Source organism: Miniopterus natalensis, chromosome 8, assembly GCF_054644295.1.
Source record: "Miniopterus natalensis isolate mMinNat1 chromosome 8, mMinNat1.hap1, whole genome shotgun sequence".
Lineage (NCBI taxonomy): Eukaryota > Metazoa > Chordata > Mammalia > Chiroptera > Miniopteridae > Miniopterus > Miniopterus natalensis.
In genome coordinates this window covers 40,579,082-40,597,039 of record NC_142088.1, presented here as the reverse complement: position 1 = coordinate 40,597,039, position 17,958 = coordinate 40,579,082, and the positions used below count along the sequence as shown (strand labels likewise).

The 17,958-nt window shown below is 41.2% G+C and overlaps 1 protein-coding gene across 1 annotated transcript in view; it reads left to right on the top strand.

Moving 5' to 3' along the window:
* The window catches only part of RAPGEF4 (Rap guanine nucleotide exchange factor 4), a 212,942-nt gene extending 197,293 nt beyond the window's left edge, over positions 1-15,649 (top strand). The window contains exons 26-30 of the mRNA XM_016205212.2: positions 1,070-1,120; positions 1,905-1,992; positions 2,406-2,470; positions 11,911-11,965; positions 14,879-15,649. Coding sequence (XP_016060698.2) covers positions 1,070-1,120; positions 1,905-1,992; positions 2,406-2,470; positions 11,911-11,965; positions 14,879-15,006 — 387 coding nt within the window. The 3' untranslated portion in view covers positions 15,007-15,649. The remainder of the gene's footprint in view (positions 1-1,069; positions 1,121-1,904; positions 1,993-2,405; positions 2,471-11,910; positions 11,966-14,878) is intronic.
* Positions 15,650-17,958: the final 2,309 nt, after the last annotated feature.

Below are 17,958 nucleotides of genomic sequence, written 5' to 3'. Positions count from 1 at the left end.
GCTGAGAACCTAAGCAGAGCGATACCCGTAGATTGAAAGACGTCTGTGTTGACCCGCTGCTGTAAACACATGGGTACAGTTGGTGGTGTTGAATCACGTGCCAAAATATAAACATAGGAAGTTACTAAACGGATGGAGCTGTCCCGTTTTGTAGAGCAGGGCAGGCAATCATGTGAGGGAAATGCTTGTGTAGAAAAGCGCGGAGCAATCAAGAGAGGCAACCGGGGAGGAAGCAGGTGACGTGAGTTCCAGAGGCTGTGGCCATAATCAGCCACGTGGCTCTGGGCGTTTCATTTATACTGTGCAATTTCATTTCCCCCATCTATAAAACACAGGTTTAATCTATCCAGATAAATATTTATTGAACACCTACTGTGTTCCTGACACTGAGGATAGAGCACTGAACAAAACTGATGAAAATCCCTGTTCTCATGTAGCTCCCATCGTAAGGAAGACAGGTTAAAATAGGAAATTTCTAAAACGTTTTTTCAGAATAATTTATTTTATTATTATTTTTATTGATTGATTTTAGAGGAAAGGAGAGAGAGAGAGAGAGACTGATTTGTTGTTCCACTTATTTATGCATGCATTGGTTGATTCTGGTATGTGCTCTGACTGGAGATCAAACCCATAACCTTGGGATATCAGGATAATGCTCTAACCAACTGAGCTACCTGGCCACGGCTCTAAAACTTTTAATCCTAACATTCTCTGATCTAAATTCCTAATTGTGGGAATCAGAGGGTTTAACTCCAAAACATCTGTAATCTGGGAATGCAGTCCCCTTTGCAAATAATGTTTCAGAAAACATTATAAAAGCAGGAAGACCAAAGCATCCATAGTTACTTTTGGTTCAACTAGGTTAAAATTTAACAGGTGAGAAAGGTGAGAGTTCTCCGAATTCCAGAAGATTGTCCTCAAAGGATGAGACAGATTGCAGTGTGGCCTGTCCTAGAGCTGACCAATTAAGAGCCAAAAGAAATACATTTCCCCTAGAAATGGTAACACGTGACACACATCTGGATGTTGAATCTGACATACGCGTGTGGCATTTTCATTTCATTAACAGAAACTGCCAAGCAAGTTTAAGAAGTTCTATGCGGAGTTTGAAAGTTTAATGGTAAGTGACAGTGGCTCCTTTATTCTGTTCACTGTCTGCATTAATCCAATTTCTGATTAGCTGAATTGAAGTTCTCATTTCAGAAATTTTATCTGTCCTTGTATGACTTTAAGAAGTTTATGATCCCGTTTTAGTGCTGCTAAAACAAGCATGTCTGACTAATGAATGGCACTCTCAGGAACTAACTTAAAGAGGACTTATGTCCCACATAAGGTCAATTTGTGTAACTAAGAAAAGCAGTGTAATAAGATCCTTTCCATCTAGCACAGGTTGGCTATGGGTTGGAAGCTGCATTTTTCTTGGCTTGCCAGAATTATTTTTCCCCACTGGCTGGGAGGTGTTAACAGACAGAAAGGGAGCGAGTGGGACTTGGCAGGAGCCATGGGATGGTTTCAGAGAGGGCAGGTCGGGACTGGCTGTGCAAGGCAGAGAGGAGGGTGATCCGGCTCCCAGGAAGGAGCAGCGCTTTGGGAGAAGGGAATCTCGTGGTTGGGGGTTGCTTTACATGCTTTATATTTGCTAGCAAAGGAACCTCTCCCCTTGATCCAAAAGGCACATCTCCCCTTCAAACGAGAAAGGAAACAAAAAGCAAATTACTTTCATGTCACATAAAGTTGTTCTGTAACACAAATCAATTTGCTTAAGTAAGTCTACCTTTCTTTTCTAGCTACACTTGATTCCAAACTACCTGATCGTGTGGGATGACAAGGCTGGGTGTGTTAGGAGGTAAAGGGAGTGGAGTGTGTGTCATTGATTGTTAATCGCCCTCTCCGTTTCTCTGAAGGATCCTTCAAGGAACCACAGGGCCTACAGGCTGACAGTAGCTAAGCTGGAGCCTCCTCTCATCCCCTTCATGCCTTTGCTCATCAAAGGTAATTCTAAGGAAATGCACAGGCGAGGCCCTGCGATGAGTATGTGGGGAAGGAAATGAACTAGAGCCTAGTCAGATTGGTCTTTTGGGTCAGAATGATCCCATCCTTCCACTTTCTTCATCATCGCCTCTCAGCCCTGGCTTTTCTGGAAGGGTTGGGAAGATTATTGAAGGAGCAAGAATCCACAATTTGGAAGACTTGATAGTAAAACAGAAGGTTAGTGGGGAAATTTTTACTAACCTCAGGTAAAGTGCTTTAGAAAGTTAAACACCTAACATAAAGGGAACTATTGTCAGCTTTTGCCAACTGCAGTGTTATGCAAATACTCCTGCATAATCTAATGGCGCTATTGTGGTTCCGTAGTGTGACATATTTCTGTTAGTGATTAGAATTCGACTTTTATTTCTTTGCAGATATGACATTTACTCATGAGGGGAACAAGACTTTCATTGACAATCTAGTCAACTTTGAAAAAATGGTACGTGCAGTATTGTAACCTTAACCACAGTGTTGTTTTTTTAAATAAAATTTGCATTTGTACTAATAAAGGAAATAATTTTCATATATGCTGCCTTGTTAAAAAGGTAGTTACACATAAAGGAGTTTTGAAATATTTGGTTCAAATTGGCTACTAGTTTAGTCTGTCAGTTCTCTTTTGTGAGGCTGAATAGTATGTGTGCTGCGGATCACAGCGGCGGCAGCTTTTACGCTGCGTGCTCCGTCCTGGGCCGCCTGGTGCTAAAATGTGGAATATGCCGGAGTGACTCCCATGTGACTCCCGTGTTGTGGCGCTAGCCTGCCCCGGGATGCCTTTGGAATGTTTATCTGCTGAGCTGACTTTAGTGCATGTAGGTAAAAGTCAACTCTATAGCTGATCTTTATTATGGGCTATTAATCTAAATGTGTATTGTTTATTCCAATAAAGTACCGAAGTTCAAAGAGGGAACTTGAAAATCTTCATATCCAAAACCAAAATCTTCATAAATAACAGATGTGGAACTGGCACATATTCAGTATTTTCCAGTCTCCCCACCCCCCAAAGAGCTGTGTTTTCTGGCATTAGTTTACTTCGAAGTTTATTTTCTTATCTTCTTCAAAACAATAAAACAGGTCATGCCAAAACCTTTATTTAGCTGCATAGTGCATACGAATGGAATGCTCCATTGTCTTCTAAATGTTTGGCTGCAGCCGGGATGGATGAGGTGTGACAGTGTTGCATCTGTGGGTGAGCGTCTGCCTGGGGCCATGCTTTGCAGTGTTGAAGGTGGTTCTTGCAAGAAAAGCTCAGGGCTTGGAGTTTAGGACACATGAGGTTCAATTCTCAGCTTCATCACTTTGCAGCTGTCCTTTCTCTGCCGGTCAGTTTCCCCAATAGAAAATGGGGATCGTACCTGCTCCATCTGTCCCTGGAGATTGTGGGTGAGCCCAGAGTACATAAGTAATCCTGTAAGCCATATAGGGCTATAGAAGTCTTAATCAGAAAACTGCTCTTCTGTTTGTTTCTTGAAATCCAGCTGGCCTGTGTGACTCCAGGAGAATTTGAAACACCCTGTAGTAATCCTGTAAGGCTCACACCATCCAACTTTGGGAATGAGCTCATTGCAAAGCCCAATCTGATAAAGAAGCGCAGCAATTACTGGGCACTAGGTCCCCATGTCTTAAGCTTCTTAAGAAATAGCACATGAGTCCACACCCCTCAAAGACACTCTACACTAGAGGGCAAATATTTTCTCAGCAGCCTTCTCCTCTACCCCTCACACCAAGGGCAGGGTATGAGCATCTCTCTTACTGTGTCAGTTTAATAATTCTCTGATTAAGAAGAAAACATTCTTTGCTCACTTATTAGTATGGAGAATTAAACATGTTTCCTTGATTTCTCAAAAGAAAACCTGTTTCCCAGAAATGAAAGATTTTGCAAATAGCTAAAGATCATGCAGAAGTGCAGACTGAGGGGTGGCTGAGCCACCCATCCAACTGTAAAATATACATTTGCACAGAGGGGTGGGAGTCAGGGTTTCCTAAAGAGTTGACTGAACATTTTAGAACTTTTCATCATTAAAGTTAACTAAACAGAACAAACAAGAACAGCAAAAATATCCATCAAGGAGGATGAGAATCATTTAATCTGGGTTTTTAGATCTTGGTGTTGCACCCATAACCTGCAAAGGCAAGGTCAAGATTGCGTTCAATGGGCATTAAAAGAGTTCCCCATCCCCATTTCTGCACTTCATGCCCATAGCAGTGGATTCTTATGTGCCTAGCAGTGAGGAAGGGGGTCCTTTAGCCCCTGCTCTCAGAAAGAGTCCACTTTTCCTTAAAAGCTATTGAGTGGCTAAGATAGCAGTTCAGCCGCAATAACTGAAACCCAGATTAGCAAAGGCTTAAGCCAGATAAGTGTATCTATCTCACATTAAGGTCCAAGCCAGTATGGTAGCTCTACTCCAGGAGGCAGTCAAGGTTTCTGGCTTCTCTCTCACCATTTCACCTTCCAGGTGGTGCAAGGTGGTGACCACCAGGACCTCATTTTAGCCGGAGGGAAGGGCAAAGGGAAAGGCAGAGTCACGCTTCTTCCACACAAGGATATGAGCATGGCCTGACGGTGCACTCACCACTTGGCTCACGTTTTACTGGCCAGAAATGTAGTCCCATGAAAGGGAAGGTAGCCCTTATTTGGGGTATCCATGTGCCCCACTAAAAAATAGGAGGTTCTATTACTATGATAGAGAAGGAATACTGCTAGTTCTCTGCTCCCTCAACAATAACTTACATCATTTGATAAATCATACCATGACAGTATTTAATTTTACAGTTGCCCTTCCGTGAGTTAGATGTTACTGGAAAAGAAAATAGAATTTTAAAAAGACTCGTTTATGTTTTTCAAACCTGGCTTTGACCCACCTGGCACTCGTTGTCAACTTTCCAACTCCTTCTGTGCGTACACTGGCCCACCCCTGCCCCCACACCACCGCCGCTACCACCTACAACTCCCCCTAGTGGCTGCTGTGACCCTGGGTGCCTGGGGAAGGGTACAGCTCCCGTCTCAGGTCGATGTGCATGCTGCTTCCCAGGCGATCACCAGCAAGGCCAAGGTGATGAGCGGAGCTGGCAGCCGCCGTGGGGCTGGTAGGCTCTGTCCCCAGAAGGAGCCCCTGCCAGGGGCGGGAGGCACCGGGGTAGCCAGGAACACAGATGCCTTTTCTTGATGGCGGCATTGCAGTCACAGCAAACCGCCGTGCCAACCCCAAGTATTTTTATTTTGAACCTCTTTACCCTTGGGGTATGAAATGAGGATTAGAGAATTTGTTGCATATTGATTTTCAGGATTTATGAGTATGAACAAAAGAATTCACACTCTGATCCTTATGCAGGGGGAAAAAAAGGCAGACATTCTTTCATTTGGGGGGAACATAAAGGAGTATTCAAAAAAAATGTTTGAATAAAGCCCTTTGTAGCTTTCTATGGCATACATGAATATTTATAGCATTTAGGAGGTAGACTAGCAATGGATTAGAGGGTAATGTGCTGGCCGGCTGCCACTACCCAGGCTGCATAAAGCATGCTGATAGCCGCAGTTGCTACTGTATTAGGAGGTTGGTTCTATTTCAGATGTACCCATATTTAGGTGTATTTATTTATGAATGTTATTTTAAGGTAGTCATTTAATTTGGAATGAGAGGCATGGGGCAAACTTCTGTACTTCTGGAAACATTAACAGAAGCTAATTCACGAAGGAAGAGAAATGTTTTGAATCCTTTTATTTTTGTATTGTGGGGGAAGGGGAAAATTATCCCTTCCCCTCTTGATGCTTATGGCTGGTGGAATAATTAAAATGATATAAGGCAGATTAACAAGAGAAAATCAAATTTAATATATACATATGGGAAATTCACATAAGCATGAAGAATTCCAGAGACAGTAAAGTGAAATGAGGTGTGTGTGTGTGTGTATACATATCATCCTGGACTAAGGAGAGGTAGGGGAGGGCCTGGGACTTCAAAGGGAAGTAAAGTAATTCACAGGGAGATGGAGAGAGTTAATGTTTCATAAACACATGTTTGCTGGGACATCTAGAGACAGTGGACAGAGAAGACTTTGATCAAGCAGGCCTTGCGAGGTTCCTCCCTGTATGTCACAGATCGTTCAGATTCAACTGTACACTTGATGCTTGAACAACATGGATTTGATCGGCACTGATCCAATTATATGTGGATTTTTTTCAATAAACATATAGTCTGCCCTTTGTATCCCCAAGTTTTCATCAGTAGAGTCAACCACCCATGGGTTAAAAAAGTATTTCTGATCCGCAGTTGGGAATCTGTGGGTGTATAGGGCTGACTGGATGCATCGTCCTACATCATTTTATGTGAGGGACTTGACTTGAGCATCCTCAGATTTTGTTATCAGCAGGGATCCTGGATCCAATCCCATGTGGATACTGCCAGATGACTGTAGTTAAGTTTTGGGAGAGTCAAAAGTTACACTCATATTTTCAACTGCACGGGGGCCAGCACCCCTAACCCTCATGTGTTCAAGGGTGAACTGTTGTTAGCTATGATGATAGCACCTTGGTGGAACAGACTTTCTATCTTAATTTCTTTTATGCAGTTAGAGGGAAGGTCAAAGGTTCTCCTTGAGCCTCCTGGGCCTTAAAAAAACACCACCACACACACACAGCTTAAAATAATTAATATCCCAAAGAATCATATTTTGGGGTGGCAAACTCTGTTCCCCTTCATGCTGTTACATAGTTAGCAACAATATGTTTTCTACCACCAATAATATTATTATTACAAGTTCATGGAGAGAGCATTGGGCTAATATCAAAAAGAATCTCCAAGTAAAAGTCTATATGTTCAAACCCACCTAATTCCCAGACCTTCCCAACACACTTAGAAATCTATGAGACGACTTTGAAGGTCTACTTCTTCCTATAGAATTCACAGGCAGGGCTGAGTGCAGATTTTCCAGAGGGCATGTTTCAAAGCAATATAATATGTGGAAAGTGTCCAGTCAAAGAATTTTGCTGGGAAGCACAAAGAAATCCCAAAAGTAGTCCTCAATCCCTAGAGATTATGTGCAATTGAGATGATAAAACATAAAGACACGAAATATTAAAAAAACAACAAAAAATATAAAAACTAGTTCACAACGATAATGAAAGAGATGTCAAAAAGCAACATGCAAAGAAAGGTAACTTCATGCAGCTGTATCCGAAGAAAATAAAACCATATTAAATACAACAACATAATATCATCAAATCCAGACTTGTTCTTCTGAGCATCCAGCCTCATCTCACACTTCATCTTCACTGTACTCAGTCCAAGTTGGCAAAACCAGCCTTCTTTCTTTTCCTTCCCACCTCAGGACCTTTGCACTAGCTGTTACCTTTGTCTGAAATTGCTTTCCCCTAGTCTTCACCTGTCTGGCTCCTTCTCATCCTGCAGGTCTCAGCTCATGTGTCCCCTCCTCTGAGTGGCCTTCCCTGACCACCCTTCAAACATTCTCCTACCCTCCACACCCTGCACTTCCAGACAGATAACCTTGTCTTTATAGCGGGTTTCACAATCTGAGATGATCTTCTTTACTTACCTCTTTATTACTTGTCTTCCCCACTAGAATGTTAATGTCCTAGACCAGGTATCTCATCTGTTTTGTTCACTGATATTTCTCAGCAAACACCAAAAAGGTGTCTTTTCCCCCATCATAAGTATGCAAAAAATATTTGTTGAATAAAAGAATGACCCAATTACATCCCAGGGCTGGACTTAGTGAGATAGGACAGTCACTAAGACATTTTTAAAGGATTTATGCAACAAAGATTTAATCCAAAAGTATTTTCTATTTTATTAGGAAATTTGATTAAGCACCTTGCATTACTGATACTTAAAGCAAGAGGACTCCCTTAGCCTGTTCCTAAGTGGACATTATTCTGTCCCCCTCCTCCCCGTGGTACTAATGGCATCTGTCCTTCAGTGTCCTTCCCTGAGTGCAGACATGCACAGCACTCTGCATGTGCCTGGACTGCTGTGATCCGTGGCCATCGTGTGAGCAATATACCATCCTGCATGTTACACATGTGTATCTGTATGTGACACACCTCTTGGACATTAAAGATCCATAGCCAAGGGGCAGAGTGCAGGGCTCTTCCTCAGATGTGTACAGTGAAGGCTGGCTCAGTCCCGGGCCTTTTCACCTTTTATCTCTGGTCCTTACAGTGCACTTAATCCTACCTAGTGGCTTCGTGGGTACAGTCTTTGTAGCTGAGAGACCATATATTTCTAGATCTCGTTGTGGAAAAAAATTTTTGTCCCAAATATATTAGGGTCTGAGTGAAACAGTCAGATGGTGTAAATGTGGAATCGTTGGCTGAGATTCTATATTTAATGGGCATATAGATAGAGGCAAATCAGTAGGGGAAGAAAGAAGAAAAGAAAGGGAATCCGACAAGCATTAAGAGCAAGGATGGCAAAGACCTCGAGGGGCAGCAGCAGGAGAGACAAAAATGTGGGGGGCAGGCATTTAGAAGAGGTCTGACGTCTGGGGCAGCTCCCCGAGGGACTGGGCAGCTAAGAAGAGGGCGGCCGTGCTGGCAGCTGTCTCAGCAGGAGGCCGAGGGTGGCCGTGCAAGGTGGCACTGCCTGGACGGCCTGCCTGTCTGAGCTTGAGAAGGCTGGATTGTTTTCTTGGGAACCCCTCGGGGCGGTCGGATCCCGCAGGGAGTGGGGTGTATCAGGATCAGTTCAGGGGTGGGGAGGGGAGTCACGCTGTCCGCCGGGGCTGACTCAGAGCCTTTAAGGAGCACGCTCTCCTCACGGTCAGCCCTGGATTACAAATCACTCTGTTAGGAAGCCGGCTGCTAATGGGAACGCGTCATAGACCTCGGGCTTGCTGAGATAGGAAGAGATGAGCAGGCCTGCCGTGGAGTGATCAGGTATTTTCCCAGGAAAGCGGCCTGGCCTGCTCCGGGCGGGCCGACCTGCTCCGGCAGGACCTGGAGCCTGGGGTATAATTCTTGGCTCCTTCCCTGCTGTGAGCCTGGGTAATGAAGCCCAGGTCTCTTCAGCCTTCGTTTCTGCCAACCTGAACTGAGAACACCAGTGTAGGACACGGAGGCTTCAGTCTGCAGAAAGACAGGAAGACTAACTAGACGGCTTTTAGTGGAGATAAATGCAAGGTCCTTTACTTCGGCCCAAGAAATAAACTGCACATCTACAGAGAAGGGAGCCGAGTCCAAACAGCAGCTCAGTGACATAGGAGGAGAGATTTAATTCACTGTTAGTTCAGCAGATGTCAGTAATGGGACTTTTTAAAAATTGTGCACTTAAATATGTGGCTTCGTCTAGATCAAGGAAGGAAATAATTCTTTGGCATCTGGTTTGCTTAGTCTGCGGCACCACCCTGAGACTGCCCAGAGGAGACCTGAAACTTTCTTATGAAAAGTCGTGGCAGAAGTTGTTAACATTTAGGCTGACCAGAAAAGAGGCGGGGGTGGGGAGGTGCCCATTTTCGTTGCCTTCGAGTATTCGAATAACTATCCTGTTAAAAAGGAACTGAATGTGTTTGTTGTGGCTCCAGAACTCAGAAGCAGGGTCAATGGATGAAAAGTAAAGGGAGAGAAACTTTGACTCAATAAAGAAACTTCTAGTGGAAAAGCGTAAAAAACAAAAGGGATTTTCCTCAGAGGGCAATGAGTTCCCCGCTGCCAGTTGCATTTAAATGGTGGGAAGCCCCTAGTCTCGGGCAAGTTCTAACCCTCATTGCCAAACCAGATTTAGATTTCCAAGTTAAACTGAAGTTATTTTTGAATGCAATTAAAAAGGATACATCAAAATTAAAACCATTGTTAAAATTAATCAAAGACTTAGAAAGGTAGAATGAACTCCAGAGCTGGAAATTACTGATTTAAACAATTGTTCTCACATTTTAAACTACATAATGAGCTAAAAATTATGAAGCCTCAGAATATAACTATAAAGAGTCGTCACAAACTAAAGTCAGAATGAAATGTTTTAGCTTTCAAAACTAAAAAGCAGAACAATTGCTCCCTACAAAATGGTATAGGAAGAGGTCTCTGACCCCTGCTAATTGTTTTTTTATTCTCCAGAGGGGCATCTCCCGGGGTTTTCAGTAATTACACTCCATTCAATATCTGAAGAATTACAATAATTCTACATGGAATATACTTGTGCCCTTCAGATGCAAAGTCTTTAGAGAAGTGAAAAAACAGCTTAAAGTAAATTAGCAGGAAAATTATCATAGTTGCTGTTTATTTCAGGGCTCCATATATCAGAGGCTAATGACACATTGTATGCTACAGTTTCTTGGAGTTATTTGTAATATATTTCTCATGCTGATCAGCAGGCGTGCTGGATTTTAGGATCGTTTAGGAAAGTGAAGTTCGAACTTTTCCGATCACCTCTTTGTGTATGAGAAATTATCCAGCGCAAATACATGTCCCCGAAATGCTTGCCAGTCCTTGAAGCTGGAGTGTACAGTGAAGTTTTATGAATGTTCACATATACGTATTTCTAAAGCTTTGACTCTTCTAGGAATTTTTGTCCTGCCAAATAAGTTGATATATTTTTTTAACACTGCATAAGCTTTCTCAAAGTCGTTTTCTATACTTTGGCAAGCTAAGGGTGCAAGAGAGAAGACAGCAAGAAATGGAATTATATAGCCACTCAGAGATTAGAAAGCCTCACTTCTGGGCTGGAGCCTTATCAATTTTCTGCTAGTGTTAGAATAAACCCACCACCTCTGCAGGACCTCCTTTGGAGTCTGTGCAGCAAAGGTGTCCTGAGACAGTACACAGAGCCTGGGGTCCCAGCTACTATTTAAATACCATGAGCAGGAAAAGTACATCCTGGCTAAGAAATGGTGCTTAAGTCACACTGATATTTTTCCTCATGTTTCTGTCGCTTCATTTCCCCATCCCCTCCTTTTTTCTTTTGTTTTCAACTAAGTCGAGTAAAGTACAAAAGGTTTCCTAATAAGTCTTTATGGCAATAACATTTTACAAAGAAATCATTACTTAATGACAAAATTAACAGATGTCAAATAAATTATGATCCGTCCATATGATTCAGTGCCTACTCATTTAAAAAATGTTTTAAAATGCAAACAGTGTCGAAAATAGTCACAATGCCATGTAAAAATTTTCAAATAAAAAATACACATGGCTTCAATTTTTTAAAAAATATGCTGTTATATATTTAGTTTTAAAGTACTAGAAACAGATATACCAAAATACTGATGAAGTTCCCCTGTGAAGTGATATTCTGAGTGGTTTTTACTTTGCTCTTGACATTTTCTATATTTTTATATTTTTTAAAATGTGCTTGTGTTAGTGTTATAATCAGGAAGAAGGGAGGGAGATCAACATTAAAACACACAACTTTGCTGGAAATTGGAAAGGTCGGTAATGCATAAGGTATAGAAAAATGTACAGGTAGAGCGTTTTGACTGTTCAGTCAATATGACCTGACACCTCGTTACTGAGACCTCTTCACTTTGAGGAACTTGACAAACTAACCCATCTCCAAATCTAGGATAGTTAACAACTTCTCTTATAAACTCACAGTGACCTCCAGGAGGTGAGAGCTCGTCCTCGGGAGCAGGGTAGTCTCAGGGCCAACAGGCTGCTTTCTGTGTCCCGAGAAGCAGGTAAACAGCAGGATGGAATTAGGCCATTGCTCTGCCTCCCCTGAAAAACGCTTTGCACGCGTGAGAGTGGGCGCCTCTCTCAAGTAATTAAACAGGTTCTGCATCAGCCAGTTGCCTCCAGCTGGTCAACACCTCAGAACAGGCTGCTTCTCATGAGGCCAGGTACTGCAGAAATGAATAATAGTTTGTTTTCCTTTTTTGGATTATACACTAAGCTTACTTGCATTTCGGTCTTTTTTTCTTTGTTCTCTTTAGCGCATGATTGCAAATACTGCCAGAATGGTGAGATACTGCAGAAGCCAACCTTTCAGTAAGTTCACTGCTGCAATATGGATCTATGGTGATTGAGGGGTTTTTTTTAATGAAGCTACTGAGACATTCGAGAAGTCTGGACAATATTTGATTGTGTCAGAGACACTTTGGACCATGAAATCCACGGGATAGGATTTTCTCGTTGTTAAACCAGGAAATAACCATAAGAATATTATTTTATGAATGAACTCAAAGAGAATTAATTTGCTCTTTCCAGTGTGGCTAGAGACAACTAAGGCACGATTGCCAAGAAATCCTGCCTCAAACCAACTCTACAACTCCCTGCCTGATGTTCAGAAACTCCCATCAACTTTTGATGACTCAGTTCTATCATTTCTAAGCTGGGAAAGATAATATTTGTTGTTCCTTATGGTGTTGCAAGAATGCATTAATGTGGATAGCACATTTATAAAATGTTCCATAGCAGGAATTCATGTTACATTTCTAGTATTCCCAGGTGAATTTAAGGTGCTCTACTTAAATCTGAATGCATAGCACAGTAACTGGCACAACACAATGCTTTAATATAAAACTATTAGTTATCATAAATAGCCATTTTAAACTGGAGTTAAGTTGTATCATAGCGCTAGCTCAGCGTGCCAGACCAGTGATACTGTCTCCTCTGGGCTGAGACTTTGGGTAGGGGGTGAGGCATTGGCTCCCTCTGTTTGGGCTGTTAGTGAGAAGGTGGCCCCTGTAAAAGTTTTTGCTAGCTTCATCATATGAGTCACTTGAAGTCACTTGACTCATTAACGTGATAATTTGACATCAACAGGACTGTGAGGCTAGCAGTACTGTTCCCTCCAATAAACCTTTTCTAAGAGACTAAAAAGTCCTTGTTTTATTAATTACAGCGATGCTTGCTCTTCTTGGCACAAGATTGGCCAAAGCAAGGGTTTGCCAACATGGGATGCCAGAATTGCTAAATGTTCATTTTTTTAACGTACAGCAGAAATAATCTAGGAAAAATAATCTTGACTTGAGGAGCAAGTAGATCTTTAAAATTTTGATTCAGATGATTGTACCTTCTTGTCCTTCCAAAGTGAGAATAGTCTTGCACGTCATGGGCCACTCCTACGTGGATGCTGCCAGAGCTGAAGCGTCTCATATCCCTTCATCTTGTAGCTTAATATATGTATAAATACATGGTCACAAAGCAGTTATACAAGTGAATATGAAGATATGTAAGTGGTGCCAGTCTACAACAGGGGTTTATAAACTAGAACCAGTGGCCCCTTGGGGGGTCCAGGAAATTCCTGAAATTGAATGCAAAATGTTGTGTGCCTGAGAGGGCTCGTAGCCTTGAGAAGGTTTTCAGTGAGGTCCAAGAACCTGAGAACCACAATAAAATATATTTTGTTCCATAACCTCTTTGGAAATAAATCCCCATTGGCCTACTTTTTCTCCTAGAGCTCTGGGGGGTGGGGGTGGGGATATATATATATATATATATCTCCACAGCGTTTGTTGAAGTTATCAGTAACTGATGGTAAACAACAGCTGCTCAGCTCTGAAGTCAACAATCTATAGATAAAGCTATAGGAATAGATTCATAAACATTATGGGAATATGTACAATGTAATTACAGTATATTGTACATGTGGAGTACACTGCCAGTGAGAAGCAAGGAAATTAAATACTGTGGTATTATTTATATGTGATAATTATACTGATGAGTTTCTTCTTAGAGCAAGTAGGGGCCTTTGTATCTTCTTTCTGCTTTTCTGTGTTCAGACCTGCAACACTCCCCTTCACCCCGTAGGCAGATGGCATTCTAATTGTCTTTGGGAGTGGCGTGAGCATCTAAGAAGAGCGTAGGAACTGCACGAGGTGTGCCCTGTGGTGGAAAGTACACTGGTCTGGAGTCCAGGCTCTGGCTTGGCCACGCCTGTTGTCCCACGACTAGATAGGAGCCCCACACCTGAATCCACAGGGCTGAGGTGGCCCAAGGGCCACAGCAGAAGTGTTGGGTCTAAACCAAGCATTTTTTTAACCTTTTATTTTAAAACAATATCATCATTTAATAATTGGGGGAATTCCCAGGGAAGAAATTTGGATTTCTCATTTCTCTAGAAAAACAGGAAGATCTAGCAACTCAGGGCGCAGATGCAGAAGGTGAGGTCTGGAGGGGCCCGTGTTTCTAGCTCAGCACCATGGGATTGGGCTTTCCTCGTTTGTGTCTGTCCCCCGCAGAGGGCTTGGAGCATCTGATTCATCTCCCAGCCTGGTGTTAGGGAATCAGTCAGTCAGAAAGCTCTGTCGCTCACACGTTTGGGGAAGTGAATGAGAATAGAATGGTAACTGAGATTTCAGGACAAGCTGCGGCAGAGCATCCAAGGCCTAGCAGAAGTCCTGACTTCAACCCATGACTTGTTTTTTTCTGAGAATGGGCATTTCTAAGAACACACAACCTGTGCGGGAATTCTGTATCTTGTATGCAAGTAACAAGGGGAGTTGGGCTTACGAGTGTCACTGGCTCACTTCAGGTCAGCCCGGGTTTTAAGTGCTTTTGTTAGGAGCTAATGAAAACTGTCTTTTGTCTTTAGTCTGCATCTGGATCAGAGGGGGCAGAGGCCAGAGTTTGAGACATAGGTGGGATGCGATGGGGAAACTATTTTAATGTATAACCAGGGATTATCGGGTGATGCTTTTACTTCTTTTTTTAGCACCTTTTTTTTTTCTTACAACATGCAATGCAAAGGAAAATGATGAAAATAGGTGATTCTGGGGGGGAACGGGGTGAGAGGGAGGAGATGGACCATCCAAGTGGAAACATTTCAATGAACAGGGCATTGCTGAAAGGTCTTGATGGAACCCAGCAATCTGAGATAAATGTAATAAGTAGCTGGAGAAAATAAAGTGTATCTTATATGCATATATTACACAATGCCAATTCTTCTCTTTCCAACAGATCTTGACGCAGCTCAAGCTAATAAGAACCATCAGGATGTCCGGAGTTACGTCCGGCAATTAAACGTGATTGACAACCAGAGAACTTTATCACAGATGTCACACCGATTAGAGCCTCGTCGACCATAGACATTTAAAGTGCCCGGAACAGTGGTTTGCCTCCAGTCCACAATCTTTCAGAAATGGCATTCATGCTACTACTGACTGCATTGTCACTAGAGAATTATACAAAACAAGCAAAAACACATCCTGAGACCTCTCAGGGCTGCACTTCGCTTACCAGCGTCATGACAGGACAAGAAGTTATTTGCATCCAGCTTGCACTCTCTAGCTTAGGAATCCCCAGTTTGTAGTCACCCAGTTTCATTTACAATTGTGCCATCTTCTTTGCTGAAACATAAAATAAGGTCCACATGAAGAGTTTGGTAAAAATACCATTGTCAAGAGAAATATCAAGCCCGACATTTTTTTTAAGGTGGTTTCCAGGGTGAGATGTGCTACAAATGGGATTTATCTGGATACATCAGTGGTCATATAGTTTCATAATTTTTAACTCAACTTCTTGATTTGGAGCATGAGGTTTTTGGAAGGTGTTGAGAAATAAGTATAAATCCAAATTATAAGTTTTATTCTGCCATCTTCATAGTCTTACCTCTGAAGGAATTGAACCTGATCATATTTCTCCTATAAAACATTATGGCTATTTATGTAATTTAGGGAGGACCAGTCTGTAATTTCTGAATGATATATAGAATAATATTTATGTTTACAATGTAACTTTTTTAAACTTACAAATCAGGATTACATACATAAGAATTCCACTAAGAAACTCCAAGGTTCTTAAAATTGCCAGCGTTTAGATAAAAAAAAATAATAACATTTCAGACGAGCACAATATGCACAAAACATTTTTCAAAATTAAAATATTTTCCTGGGCATTAAAAACCTTTACTATTGGCTAATTGTTACTGATTAAAAAAAAACATATTTTCTGGACTTCAATGTTATTACAAATATCTTAATTTTCAACAATCATTTTGCACTTTCAAATAGATTGTATATAGTTCATTCAATCAATGGTATAGAGTTATTTATTTGCTACATAATAGATATTGTGCCAAATAATTACTTTCTATTTATTTTATTTTATTTTATTTAGTATGTAATTTTGGGTACATTTTTTTCCCGTTTTCACAATTAGGCTACATTTAATGTGTAGGAATTGTATGTATGTATATCTTCTGTAAATAACAGCTAGTATCTTCATTAAATACAATTGTTGACAAGAAATGGTTCTGTTCTCAATTCCTATAATATGGGAGGGATAGCCATTTGGTATAGTAGGGTCCTGAATTTTAAAGCTCAAATAAAATTTACATACTATAAAAGTCACCCTTTTAAAGGGTACAATTCAGTGGTTTTTGGTATATTCACAAGGTTGTAAAGCCATCATCACATTATAATTCCAAAATATTCTTGTCGTTCCTGAAAGAAGCCTTGTACCCATTAGCAGTCCCTCCTCATTTTCCTCTCCTTCTGGTCCCTGGAAACCACTAATCTGCTTTTTGTCTCTGTGGATTTACCTGTTTTGGACATTTTTTTTTTATATAAATGAAATCATACGTGTAGCCTTTTGTGTCTGATTTCTTTTGCTTAGCATAATGTTTTCAAGTTCACACATGTTATTGCATTACTTTTTACGGCTGAATAATATTCCATTGTTTGGATATACCACATGCTGTTTGTCCATTCGTTGGTCAATGGACACTTTGGCTATTTCCACTTCTGGGCTATTAGGAATATTGCTGGTATGGAAGGGACACTGAGTTTTAGAGCTACCTAGTTAAGGGCCTCATAGCATTTCTCAGTGATTTAAGCTCTTAGTAAATATTTGATGAAGAAATTTCCAAAATTCTTTAAATTCCAGACACCTCTATTTTTTTATGTCAGCATTTGCCAGAGTACGTTCCAAGCTATACTAATTTCACAAGTTCACATGCTCTTTTCCAAAAGCAGACACACAACTTCAAAGCAAAAAACATAACCAAATGATATCTTCAAATAAATCTGGGAACCCATGCATAGTATTCCCCATTCTTTGAAATGATTCTTACTATTCATTAACATATTAAAGGCACTGAGAAGTCCTGCTGTAATCCTTCTTACCATCCCACAGTCAAGCCTACTTTGAGAAATGCTAAACCAGGCAAATGCTTTTCTGTTATGTCAATCACATAATAGTTCGAGGGAGGTCCTCTGGAGCAGGGATTTTGTTTCATGCAGTGTTATGCCTTATACCCAGAGTAGAGCACAATGCTTGTAATTTACTAGAGGAAAAAAAACACAGAAGTCACTGAATAAGTTTTCTTGAAGTCATTATTGTTCAGCATTTCAATCTCATAGGCCTCAATACCAGCTGTAAGATTTTCACTTATATATCTTTCCTTTTCTAGATCATTTTAAAAGACAAATAACTCCAAAAGACAATCCCTTGGGTATCCTTGCTCTTGCTGTGCTTTTATTTACTCCCACCTTACTTAAAACTGGTATCTGATGTCTGATAGCTCCTTTTCCCCCAATTCCATGGTGACTGACACCTTATAACCTTAATTTAATTCAGTTTCTACATTGTTCAAAATTAATACATACCCTTACACGTGTATTCCCTTTGGTCTTCCAAATGAGAATAACTATTGCTGTACTTAATAAAGGTAAGAGATTTTTAATTAGATCTCACTTCTTTGAAAATGCATTAAACTTCATTATTCAAGGTGGCGATGGCTAAGTAAAAGAATTCACACTTTAGAAATGGAGAGTCGTAGCCATGCAGCCCTTCCTGAAAGCAGGAGCTGCAGTGAATATTTTCCAACTTGCAAACAAACGAAAAGAAAATGAGAGGCCTAAAGGGTCACAAGAAGGATAATGAGGTTTGCAGAAGACGTGAAGAGGAAAAAAGAATGTTTCTACCAAAAGCGCCCATAGAAAATTATACATTTAAGTGCTTAACACACCCGCTTAGCAAGGTCACGGGTACAGAGCACTGGAGCTAAGCGTTTCCAGCGAGTTTTGAATACCATGCAG